Source organism: Acinonyx jubatus, chromosome B2 (assembly GCF_027475565.1).
Source record: "Acinonyx jubatus isolate Ajub_Pintada_27869175 chromosome B2, VMU_Ajub_asm_v1.0, whole genome shotgun sequence".
NCBI lineage: Eukaryota > Metazoa > Chordata > Mammalia > Carnivora > Felidae > Acinonyx > Acinonyx jubatus.
The window spans coordinates 96,689,816-96,702,942 of NC_069385.1; the positions used below are offsets into that span (position 1 = coordinate 96,689,816).

The 13,127-nt window shown below is 38.3% G+C and overlaps 1 protein-coding gene across 31 annotated transcripts in view; it reads left to right on the top strand.

The window, feature by feature from the left end:
• Nucleotides 1-13,127, top strand: part of DST (dystonin) — a 490,174-nt gene that overhangs the window by 410,648 nt on the left and 66,399 nt on the right. For 26 of the 31 annotated variants that reach the window (XM_053222643.1, XM_053222633.1, XM_027057529.2 and 23 more), the window contains 7 exons: nucleotides 837-1,007; nucleotides 3,573-3,739; nucleotides 6,130-6,289; nucleotides 6,490-6,816; nucleotides 7,310-7,394; nucleotides 8,607-8,848; nucleotides 9,747-9,953. In XM_053222643.1, the coding sequence (XP_053078618.1) occupies nucleotides 837-1,007; nucleotides 3,573-3,739; nucleotides 6,130-6,289; nucleotides 6,490-6,816; nucleotides 7,310-7,394; nucleotides 8,607-8,848; nucleotides 9,747-9,953 (1,359 nt within the window). The remainder of the gene's footprint in view (nucleotides 1-836; nucleotides 1,008-3,572; nucleotides 3,740-6,129; nucleotides 6,290-6,489; nucleotides 6,817-7,309; nucleotides 7,395-8,606; nucleotides 8,849-9,746; nucleotides 9,954-13,127) is intronic. The other 5 variants (XM_053222646.1, XM_027057530.2, XM_053222656.1 and 2 more) reach the window with 1 other exon arrangement.

Sequence of the window (13,127 nt, forward strand, 5' to 3'; positions counted from 1 at the left end):
GGGCTTAAAACATCTTGCCAACTACTTTTTCAGTCCTGAAGGAAAAGATCTGTGAGAAGGGCAATAGGATATCTCTGTGTAGGACACAGAGACTCCATTTACTAGAATACAAAGGGTCCGGTTTGTCCAAAAAGCCTGTAGGACTTAGAGCTAGCAGAATTTAATTGGATACTTCACAGGCAATTTTCCTAGCAAAATAAAAACCTGTTTCTCTCTACTATAAGTTTTTTTAATGTAGTCTTTTAAAATATTCATCAGTAGGAAATAAAATATGAAGTCAAAGGATAATAATAAAAATGACTAAGACATTGTTTCGGTAATCTTAAAATATTTGAATTATTCATTGCTAATCATAAATGTACTGGGTATTTCCAAAGTCTCAAAGATTTCATCTTTTACATTACCGTTTGGGATGGTAACCTTTTCTTCCTGGCTTACTTGCTAAATTTTGACTCCTTTCCACCACAGTCCTGGCCACTGTCAGTGCTTTGGGCAGATTTTAAGTGAAAAGGAGAAGAAAAAGCATTTTTTAATGTTTGTTTATGTATTCTTTTGAGAGACGGAGGGGGAGAGGCAGTGAGAGAGGGAGGCCGAACCCCAAGCAGGCTCCATGCTTTCAGCACAGAGCCCACTGTGGGGCTCGAACCCACAAACCGTGAGATCATTACCTGAGTTGAGACCAAGAGTCAGAGGCTTAACCAACCAAGCCACCCAGATGCCCTGGAAAAGAAAATTTGTGACCAGATGGGCAGATGAGCATGAACAGTGGTGGCTGGTGGGCAAACTGCATTTTCTGTGAAACCAGTAAATAAGCCGTCGCAACGGAAACTCTGCAGGTAGCTCAGCGGGCAGCCCAGCTGCAGGAGGCACTGCTGCACTGTGGGCGCTTCCAGGACGCCCTGGAGTCCCTGCTCAGCTGGATGGCAGACACTGAGGAGCTTGTGGCCAACCAGAAGCCCCCATCAGCCGAGTTCAAAGTGGTGAAGGCCCAGATACAAGAGCAAAAAGTAAGTTCGTGATACTTCTGTATTGTGTTTCATGTCCCATCATAACCATGAGAGTAAAGATTTACCTTGTGACTCTCTGTAGTGATAGGATATTCTAGCTGACTGTTTGTTGATGCTCTAGGTATTATTTTTTAGTCATTCAACAAATATATACTCAACATCTGCCAGGTTTCAGACTTTGTTTCAGCTGCTGGCAGTGACCCCTGAACAGAAAAGATGCAAGTTCCTCACTGAGTTTAAGGTTTAGTGGACAGGGAGGAAGAGGGAGAGACTGTAAACAAAGTAAGTACATGGTGGTAAGTTAGCAAGTGATAAATAAAGCAGGGGTGGGAGATAAGTAGGAAGTGACAGAGCAAGGATGGACAGGAAGTGCTGGAGTGGAGTCTGGGGGTGGGTATGTATGCAGTTTCCAGTAGAGTCGTCAAGGAAGATTTCACTCACTGAAAAGGTAACTTGGGCAGAAATGTCGTTATTCCCTTACATAGCAGATTGATCTGTATGAAATTGCCTTTTTTTAAAAAAAGTATAGTTGACACACAATGTAACATTAGTTTCAAGTGTAGAATACAGTGTGATTCAACAAGTTTATATGTTACGCTATGTTCCCCAAAAGCGGAGGTACCGTGTATCACCATACAATGCTTTTACAGTTCTATTGACTATATTCCCCATGCTGGCCTTTTATCCCTGTGACTTACTCATTCCATAACTAGCACCCTGTATTTCTCACTCCTTTTTTTTTTATAGATTAAATACAGGCCGTTTCTTGTGGCTCAGCCTGTACGAAAGAAGCAAATATTTGATTCATATATGCTAAAGAATGTGTTGTGTCTTTTGACACTACTAATACAGGACCAAGTTGGAAAGAAAGACACACTTGCTGAAGGGATGATAACTTACCAAAAAAACCATTTTGTGCTCCAGATGGTGATGGTCAGTTAGGACGTATTTAGTGACATTTTCAGTACTAATTTGTCAGCCATGACTTGAAATGGCACATGGGAGGGGCCTAGCACACAGCACATTGGTAAGGTTTTTCCCGTGTGGAATCTTAAAAAGAAAGGAATGGATTAAGAGGCTTAATTTAGTTTTGACATTCAGTACTATTTCTAAAAATTCTTTGAGGACTCTAGTATGTTGGGAATTAACCTATTAGAAATAGGTTTGGAGATAAGGATTAAAGAAACATAAACGTAAAAAATGATTTTTAAATAGTATGTAATTCATAATATGTAATAAAGTAATAAAGAATAAGAATGTAATAAAGTAATAAGGATGTATAATATTATATATGGCAATATAATTGCTACCATTCACTATTTAATTTAAACCTTTGTTATTCTCCCAAAGTTAATGAACTGTGTTTAACCAACAAGACCTATATGTGGATTTTGCTTTCTTAATTGCTAGAGGCTTTGCTATTAAAGTTTATCAGAAGTAATCCACTTAATGAGTTCTCTCTACTGCCTCAATCACCTGTGGTTCGTTGATTTTCTAATGACTCTAACCTGTGTCAAGAGAGTTTGCGTTTCTTCCTCTTCTTTTTAAACATGTTGGTTCCTCTTACCACCTGATTTGGCGGTCTCAAAGTGAAAGGGAGAGGGTGCTGTCTTAGCTTGTTACCTCTAGGTAACTGTACATTTCTTTAATCCTTAATTATCCATCAAGGTCAGAATAAGGAATCAGTGAAGTATTTAGCGTTTTACGTACCTGTGACTTCCTCACTGCTCTTGACCAGTGCCTATGCATAGCACTTGCTCACGAAATAATTGTTTTGATTAGATGAGAGCAAAGTAATCCTGGGTTCTGGCCACTTCTTTCAAACATTCCATTCTGAGTTTTTTGAAATGCTTCTTAGAATTAAATTGCATTTTTTTTTCTGCCTCTAAATCCTGAAATACTAGTCTTATTTAGCCAGCTTTGGGGGATTTCTGACTTGTTCCATTCCCCGTTCATTTTGGACATGATACTTGAAGTCTCTTTTTTAGTTTCTATCCTAATGAAGGATTGTAGGAGCTAGTCCCACCTAGTAAAGGGAGGCCAGAGTCTCTAGATTTAGCATCACTGGCTTGTGAAGTTGGTCTGAGTCTCAACTTCCCTCTCTATAATGATTTAACATGGGAGAGGTTTTGAAAACAGTAATGATTTATAATATCTTAAGCTTGTCTCAAAAGGACATGATTGTTGAATGTTTAAGGTATTCCCATTTCTTTACAGTAATGGGAATTTTGTGCTTTCTGTGCAGTGGACTTATACTGAAGCAGCACCTTCTACCCTGTTATTTTATATTAAAAATTAATAGTGAATGGCTTAGCGGGCTTATCAATATTAGTTTTATCTGCTATGAAAAGCCCCCGTCACAGTGTCTGACACAATAGTAATGAATCACTAAACAAAATGAGCCATTTTTAAAATCCTACTTCTTTTTATGTGAATCTATACAGAATATGTATTTTGTCACATATCAAAAGTACTTAGACTGTGTTTTCCATTCCGATAACACAATTATTTCTTTGTCCCTCCCGCCTCCCCTTTTGCTTCTGGTATTTAATGTTCTATGTCAAGCTTCTCCAAAGATTGCTGGATGACCGCAAATCGACTGTGGAGGTAATCAAACGTGAAGGAGAAAAAATTGCTGCAACAGCAGAACCTGCAGACAAAGCAAAGATTCTGAAGCAGCTGAGTCTCTTGGACAGTAGATGGGAGGCATTGCTTAATAAAGCTGAAACACGGTAACTTACATACTTCCAGTCTTTTGAAGAAGTAGCAAAGTCTTTAATTACTGATGTTTTGCATTTTGATACTGCTTTTCTTCAAACTGTCATTTCCCTATGTTTATCATGTATGTGAACAGGTAGCAAGGGCTGTGGTGCCGCTCTCCTCCCTCCTCCCTTGGTAAGGTCTTGTAGTCACCAGATACATCTCAACACTTGGTTTTATAAAAATAATTCCCTCAGGAGTAATTCATTTATTTATTAATAACGCAGTTACTGCCTGCCCACTGTGCATCAGGCATAGAGCTAGGCCTTGGGCTTTAGAGGTGAGCTGGACAGATCATTTCTGTCCTCAGGGTACAGTCAGTGTTTTATAGCCATTGAAAACTAATGACAAATGTGATATTTCAGAGCAAAAATATAGAGTGCTATGGAAGCATGTAATGGGCTTTTGCACTCAACATGTTTCTTGATTACATTTTTTTTTTCATTCTCCATGTTGGGATCACATTGACCTATGTTGAGTAGTAGCTACACTGGAGTGTAACCCCAGCCACATAGACTGGGTGGGTTGAAACTAGACGAACCACTGAACAGAATGATTATCTCCATAAATTGCTACCTTCTTTGGAACTACAATGGTGAAGAGAAGAGGATTTATCTAATCTTGAATACTGGAGTAGAATTAACTATAGTTTATAGTTGTATGACCGTAGAATGAGATGCTCCTAAGGAGGCTAAAAGCTTCATGTCCTTTAGTCTCATTTCGGGAGATTATTCCATTTGTGGAATTACCAGGACATTGTACCCTGACTGCCATGAGAGATACTCTAAGTACTTTTTAAAAATAAATGAATTAATGAAATGAATTAATGTCTAGATCCCTGCTTTACTACCACAATGGCTTTCTTTTCCTAAACCTTCCTCACAGTGGTATTAAATAGAAGGATAGTGGTCATATTATGATTTATATGCTGATTAATAAAGTCACTCACAATTTAAATCACAGTAAACTAAATATGGTCACAAAATAGTTTATTTTCACTGATTCTAGATGATTGGATATTTGAATTTAGAAAAAAAAGAATGTGGAGGATCTGGGTAGCTGAGTTGGTTGAGCGTCCAATTCTTGATTTCGGCTCAGGTCATGATCCCAGGGTCATGGGATTGAGCCCTGCATGGGGCTCTGTGCTGAGCATAGAGCCTGCTGGAGATCGATCTCTCTCTCTCTCTCTCTCTCTCTCTCTCCCTCCCTCTCCCTCTCTCTCTCTGTCTCTCTCTCTCTCCCTCTTACATGCTTACCTGTGTGTGTTCTCTGTCTCTAAAATAAAATTTTTAAAAAAGGAAAAAAAGAATTTTAGTAATAATTTAGAAGTCAAAAATAATTATATTCATTTTTTTAAAGATCAAATGTTTCATCTGAAAGTTTTAAGAGATATATAAATGTGTAGTTTATGATATACACAGAAATTATATTCATTAGCATGTGCCAATTTTCCAGGATTCTCTTGGTCTCCATAGAAAGCAAATTTCTTAAATCATGCAATTCCCTAAGAATTATGCATGATAAAAAGTTATGACAACCACTCTTGGTCCCAGGATCTGGTACTGAGTCAGGTACTCTGTATAGAGACGGGCACAATCTCTTGCCCTAGGTAAAAACTGAGGGTGGCGGAAGGTAGGTTTTCAGTTACATGGTACCATTTTAACTGAAGAACTAATGTGTTTTTTAAGAGCATTTCAAACTATATAAAAGTGTATTCAAATAAGTAAAAGTCTAAAGAAATCCTTTTTCGTGATATTTTAATCCATAAAATATTAAGTGTTGCTTTTGGGAAATATACCTGACACTGTACTTTTTTTTTTTGGCGGGGGTTGGGAGGGAATAGACCCGACACACTACTTTAGAAGGAGTCACTATTCATTCCACTATGGGGGGAGCTACAGATGGTCTTCAAAATTTGAATCCAATTTTGACCAGTTGATTAAGGAAGTCACAGTAACTGGTGCTCTGATTGAAGTTAATTAATATATAACACACTTAAAACAGAGGCTTGGCACAGCATATGTGTTCAATAAGTTTTTTTTTTTATTGTCATCATTGTCATTATTGCTGCTATTGTTATTATGACATTACTATTATTATTATTACATAGCTATTATTGTAACCAGATATCTTAAGAGTTTCATAAGATTTAGCTGCTTGGGATTGGCCTATGCTTCACCTTTAATTTTATTTAATAGGATAGCTATTTTAGCATGTGCTTTAAATGTGACAGAACTTAATTTTAACCTTAGTTGTTTTCCACAAAAAAATGTTTAGAATGCAGGAGCTTGAGTAAAGAAGTTTGTTGACTGTTTCACACATTCTTCATCCCTAAATGACCTTTATCTTGGCACATTTATAGGAATCGTCAGTTGGAAGGTATCTCAGTGGTAGCACAGCAATTTCATGAAACCCTAGAACCATTGAATGAGTGGCTTACAACCATAGAAAAGAAGCTGGCGAACTGTGAGCCCATAGGAACCCAAGCGTCTAAACTTGAGGAACAAATTGCACAGCACAAAGTAAGATAACCATTGCACGTTAGTAAGATTCAGTTTTCCATTTCCTTTGTGGTTTTATGTCATAAATTTGAGTTATGTACTGTTGTGTTATGCATAATTGTAAACTAAGCCCATTTCAAATGTCATTCTTCCATTTGATTTATGTTTTCATTTTTATTTGTCCATCCTTTTTGTTTCTCTTTTCTTAAACTTTATTTTAGGCCTTAGAAGATGACATCATCAATCACAATAAACATTTACACCAGGCTGTTAGCATTGGCCAATCCTTAAAGGTTTTGAGCTCCAGGGAGGATAAAGATATGGTGCAAAGTAAACTAGACTCCTCTCAAGTGTGGTACATTGAGATTCAAGAGAAAAGTCACAGCAGGTCTGAGCTCCTCCAGCAGGCCTTATGTAATGCTAAGATTTTTGGGGAAGATGAAGTTGAGCTGATGAATTGGCTGAATGAAGTGCATGACAAACTGAGCAAGCTCTCAGTCCAGGATTACAGCCCTGAGGGGTTATGGAAGCAGCAGTCTGAACTTCGGGTATTTTTATTTCTTTTCTTTTCTTTTCTTTTGTTTTTTCATTTCACTTGTCATTATTTTCTAAGTCTTTCTCATTTCTGGATTATTTTATGTTCTTATGATTTAGGGGAATTGCTATACCCAAAAAAAGACTTTGCCTGTATATACAGATTACTTCTAATGGAGTCACTTTAAAAAGAGATTGAATTTATCCAATAGCCATATTCCCCCCTTTCCTTTGCTATTTTATTGTTGTACATGAAGACTCATAATTAACAGGTAGTCCAGTATCTTCACAAAGTCTGTTTTCTGAAAAGGAGAGAGCGTGTGAATTAGGGTAGATGAACATGGGCCATGGTGGTTTAAAGAGAAGGCGAAAATAAGGGAACAGGGATTAATAGTTGAAAATGGGAGGTGTCTACTTAAATCTCTATGAAACACAGAGTTCTCTAAGATTAACCAAAGCTAACTGTGATTTTTTCCCCCCAACATAAAAACCGTACCTGTGTCTTAGGTTCTGCAAGAGGACATCCTACTCAGAAAACAAAATGTAGATCAGGCATTACTAAATGGTTTAGAACTACTGAAACAAACAACAGGTGAGAATCTTTCAAATCAGATCATCATGCAATTAGCATTTTTGCATTGCTTTCTAGATATTTTAGGGATAAGAGAAAAACAAAATCCTTTATAATTCTGAGGCCACTCCAAGACTTCATTCTGCAGAATTCTTTGAAGACTGATCCAAGGGGGTTTTGGGATATGAGCTCACTTTTTTTCTCATGATCTCACTTGAGTTCCTAATGGAAGTTGTGTGTATTACTCATAGCACATAGCAGGGTTACATTCATTTTCCACTTGCGGGAGGCTGTTGTTCTGCATGAGTACGCAGGTTGTAGACCAGTTTTTAAAATTTTAAGATAGTTTGCGTTCAGTGACAGATTCTCTGGCTATACACACACTTCATTTCTCCATGCTTACACTTACTAAGAAAACAGATACAGACTAATTCGTTTTAGTAATTCCTTTGGCCACAGGAAGGTTTCACTGTACCTGTGTCCAGTTAGCATCTGTATTGAAGTATGGGCCAGTAACATTCATTGTGAGTTGCGAGGGGTTCACTATAGTATCTAGAACCTTGAACCAGGAGTCTGAAGCCCAGGATGCAATTTCTCTGGGTGTCTGAAAACGAGGTAGAGGAGAGCGAGGACCTACTGGAATAGTGCAGATGAATTTATTATTTTTAATATATACACATTCACATCCCATCCACATGTACCACGTACACACATGCGCACACATTTGCACACATACATATGCACATGCCAGAGGCTGGTCTAAATGCTTTGCAACTATAAACTTGTTGAATTTCTATCACAACTTTATGAGGTAGATTCTTTCATCCCTGTGTAATAATGAGTAAACCAAGGGCACAAAGAGGTTAAGGATCTTATGCATGGTAACAAGTGGCAAAGTCAGTGTTGGAACCCAAGCAGTTTTTAGCTCCTGCGCTTGAAGTCTGAAAACGCCATATAGTTAGTTGTGAAGGTGGTGCTTTCCCATAACTGCAGGGACTGTAGCCCTTTCCGGTTTTATATTGGCATTTTCAGAGCTGTTTAGATTTGCCAGAAATCCCGGGAAGGATTAAAACCTAGAAAAAGGCTTCTCTTGGGTCAGATCATCTTTGGAAAAATGTCTCTCCTCCCTCCCCTCCCTGAGAAAATCTCATCAGTGTACAATAATATCTGAAGAAACCCTCCCTCTAGCTTTTCTTTGCTTTCTCGAGATATAACACGCCTTTGAAATTTTAGGTGATGAAGTTTTAATCATTCAAGATAAATTGGAAGCCATTAAAGCAAGGTACAAAGACATTACTAAATTAAGCACGGATGTAGCCAAGACCTTGGAGCAGGCACTGCAGCTTGCCAGGCGCCTGCACTCCACACGTGAAGAGCTCTGCACCTGGCTGGACAAAGTGGAGGTGGAATTACTTTCATACGAAACTCAGGTTCTGACGGGAGAAGCAGCAAGCCAAGCCCAAGCGAGACAAAAAGTAGGCTTTTATTTACGCATTTTGGATCCGTTTGTTACCGTTTAGGGTGATAGTCTCGTGTCGTTACTAATATGCTGAAGGATGCCTTGATGGGGACCCAATAGAAATTGGCAGGAGATCAATTGTGTAACACTTCGAAGAGCCCAGAGATGAAAGCCCTGCATTTATAATTTGTTTCCAGAGTCTTACGGTTGGGAGTATAGTTTATTACACAAGAGACAGAATGATGAAAACAGAAAGAAAAAAAAAGTCATTGTTTCAGAGATACACATGATTTGCTTAGAACAACAATATTTATGTAAGATAGATGCGTAGCATGAGGTAGCTTTTCTACTTACATTGCAGAAGTGGTATTCTGTCATGCTGTTTTCTTTTCAGAGATAGCCTCTGTTTTATCATCCCTGAAGTATGATCACATGTGGGTGGAAGGGAGCCGGGGAGGTCAGGCTCACTGAGCCTGTAATGATTCAACAGGGATGATTTAAAGCCACTACGTTCTCATTTTGAGGGTCACTTAGTTCTGGCTTGGACTTTACTCTTTATTTTACTTTCCTAGTACCTGATTACTTAGAGGTTACCAGAAAGCAAAGAATAATACATGTGAACCTGCTTGGTTTTGTTTCCCAAATTTTAAACATTTATATTAAAGTTCAAAGATAAAATCTTTGCCGTGTTGACAAATGAATTGTTCTTTGGAACTCCTCAGGAAACACTTTTCCTTTTTACAAAATAGCTCTAAATAGCAAAGGTTTCTAGAACTTAACTGAAACTCAGGGACCAATGCCTGGCATAATTGACCTGCAAAGGATGTTAGCCCTGAGGACAGTTAAAGGAAAAGCCTGTTCTAACTCTTAAGCATTACCCACAGATTTGTATCTTTCCTGAATTCTGTTTTCAGGAACTGAAAAAGGAAGCTAAGGACAGCAAAGCCTTATTGGACTCCCTTAACGAAGTGAGCAGTGCTTTACTGGAGTTGGTACCCTGGAGGGCGAGGGAAGGACTGGAAAAAATGGTGGCCGAGGACAATGACCGCTACCGATTAGTGAGCGACACCATCACTCAAAAGGTGGAGGAGATTGATGCGGCCATTCTGAGATCACAGCAGGTAGGGACAAGCGGTTTGTTGTCTAGGCAATAAATTTCCCCCAGTGGTTCTCAGAGCCTTTACCTGAACAAAGATTTCTATTAATAGTGTTTCCATTCATTTGTTATGCTTCAAAAATGAAAGGAGGGATTTGAAAAGATTTTGGGTTACTTCGACATCTGAGTGCGAGGCAGGGCAAGGCTAATCTGTACATTGTTAACAGCCATCTGCCTCATTGTAGCCCAGATTTATACCCTTACCAAATCGGTCACTGGGAAGATCAGCCCTGCTTTCCAAACAAAGTGCTTTTCGCTTACATATATGTGAATTGCTAATGCTAATTTTATGCCTTGGCTAAGTCTAATCTGTATGTGAGTAAATATTTTGAGTTATCACATAAGTCCACACTGACTATTCATTTACATACAGCAATGGCAAAGAGAGGCTGTGTTCTTTCTAAAAAGGAAACAGTCGTGTTGGTGATGTGTTTTTTCTGGACTGAAGGGGGGGGTGGGGGTGGTGGGAAGGGTTGTTTCTGACCTGTCTGTGACTCATGCAGAGTTGAGAGTTCCAGAGAGTTTTGTAGGCACCCAGCCCTCACCACAGCTCCCTCAGAAAACTCTGGGTGATGAGTGGGGTCCTGGAAATAGAAATTTATAATATGTGTTTTGATGAACTTTTATTGACTATCTCGGACTATTTACATTAAGTCATCAGACTCTTACTGCAGACCTTCTGTGACAGGATTAGTGTGCTATTGCAGGGTACTTCAGAGCAGAGCTCTGGAAGGCACATAACTAAGCCTTTACTAATACATGCTGAACACCAGAGCCACAAACCAAGCAGATTTTGTGGGAGCATCCAAAATTAATTTTCTAAGGTTGCTGTAAAAGTGTAATTTATATAGTTCTATATTATAATTTATGTGGCATAATGCCTCACTCCTCATTTCAGGGCCATGCTCTAGAATCACAAAAGCTGATGAAATACAATGATAGCGGAAGGCCTGCCTTAGAAATTTTTGTGAGGGAGAGCATTCATGCCTGAGGAATGTATTTGCATGACTTCAGTTTTCAAAGTTCGGCACAATCTGTATGCCTCATTATTACAGGAGGATAAATGCATTTATCTGTGAAGTTTATTCAACTGTATGAAAACACTGGATTTTTCCCCCAAAACTTATATTCCACATTTCAGAATTGGCACTGAAGATTTCCCTAAATAGCAAGACTACTATTCTGTACTCTTGGAGTACGATTTTTCTTGAGAGGTTGACTGTGGGTGGTTAGTTCAGTGAAATAAGAGCATAAAAAGGGCAAGATGACAGGTTGAGCTTGTATTTTTTTTAATGTTTATTTATTTTTGAGAGAGAGACTGTGAGTGGAGGAGGGGCAGAAAGAGAGAGACACAGTCATTATAGAAAATTTTAAGATTTTCTGAAAGAATACAGGAAAAACTCATGGAAGAAATAGTGTGTAAATAATATGATCTCTATCCTTCCAGTCTTCCTTCTGAGAGAGGAAGACCTAGTGTCTTACTACCAATAAGTCATACAGCTAATGCTAATGCCACTGATATTTTCTGGTTGTTCACATGTTTCTAAACTCATAATTTTCAAGTTTATAAAGGAGCTAATTTATGACTGAAGTCATTTCATAACTTTGCTCACTTATAAATATTTGGAATTAGCACCAGAGTACAGTTTGGCACTAAAATATTTGTTTTCTGTTTTCACAATAATAATTCGTCTCTGCAGTATAGAAGAGATGGTGCAAAAATATCTGGAGACTCGGATGTTAGCCACACATTTTGTACTGTTTTAAGGTGTATAAACAGACCAAGCACCATTCTGTGTCTCTTCTCCATCTAAAACAATGGACGTGATCTGACCTCCGTCCCATCTTTTTAGACATACCTATAGTCACATACAATTTGTTTTATTAACAGCTACTCCTTTCCAGGTCCCTACCTTCAACATACCCACACCCACAAGTTGACAGGGTAGGACGTATGTCTTGAACACGAAGTGGTAATTTTTACATTTATAGATTCGATGCTTTGTTTCTTAATAACCTGGCTAAATTGGATTTTAAATAACTGAATGTTTTGTTTCCAAATAAATTTCTATTAAGATGTTTCACCTTTTGCCCGGCATTAAGGCTGTTTGTATACAGATCTACCTCCTGTATAATGTTATAACCTGCTTTTTGGAATTCAAGAAAAGCATAGGGACTTTGTAAGTCAGGTCACTGTTGCCGAGTATATTGGCTTCCAAACATCGATGGGAAAGATGTCTAGGAGTGCCTGGGTGGCTCAGTCAATTAAGCAACTGACTTTTGATCTCAGCTCGGGTCTTGATCGCAGGGTCGTGAGTTTAAGCCCCGTGTTGGAGCCCACTTAAAAAAAAAAAAAAGATATCCAAGAAAACATAGAAAAGAATTAGTTTGAAAAGGACAGGGAAGGGAGCATGCAGATGTCTAGTAACTGGCATGACTTTGTAACCACCCTGTTTAAACATAGTTTTTAGAAAAGTTCTGATTTGATGTGGTTAGATTTTTTATGGTTATCCTATATGATAGTTAACAGTTTTGAGAATATGTGTCACTGAATTTTGAAATCATGGAGGCCTATGACAGAACCCTTTATAAATTTGAGTAGTAGTTATTGCTGTTTGAAAAATCATCAAAGTGCCTCTATTATGGACAAATGAGTGAGGACTGTATGCATCTGACTCTACAGATTGGCAAGCATTGACATTCTGAAGAGAGTATGCTTTTTTATAAGAATTAGGCCCATTCATTACTTTTAGGAAATATCTGAGGAGAACAAGGCAGCTTTAGTAAACAGTGATGGTGAGCTTTATAAACAAAACGAAACAGGTCTCTCCTTCTCACAATACATGCCATCATCTGAGTTAGAAACTGTACATATTTTTGCCTGTTAAACCTGCATGAAGTAGCATCTTTTTGTTGCTTTCTTTCTCTAATTGCAAATTGAACCAAATGAGCAATGTGGAAATAGGGGGAGGCACTTTCGCTTAAAAGATGTGCAGACTCATAGCCTGAATTCACACCATTGTGATTGTTTTAACCTCAGAGAAGTTCATTGTCCTTTGCCTCATATTAATATGCACAATTGTCAGAAGTAGCTAAAATGTGTGTATTTCACGGGGTCTGGGAATCCCAGACACTCTTG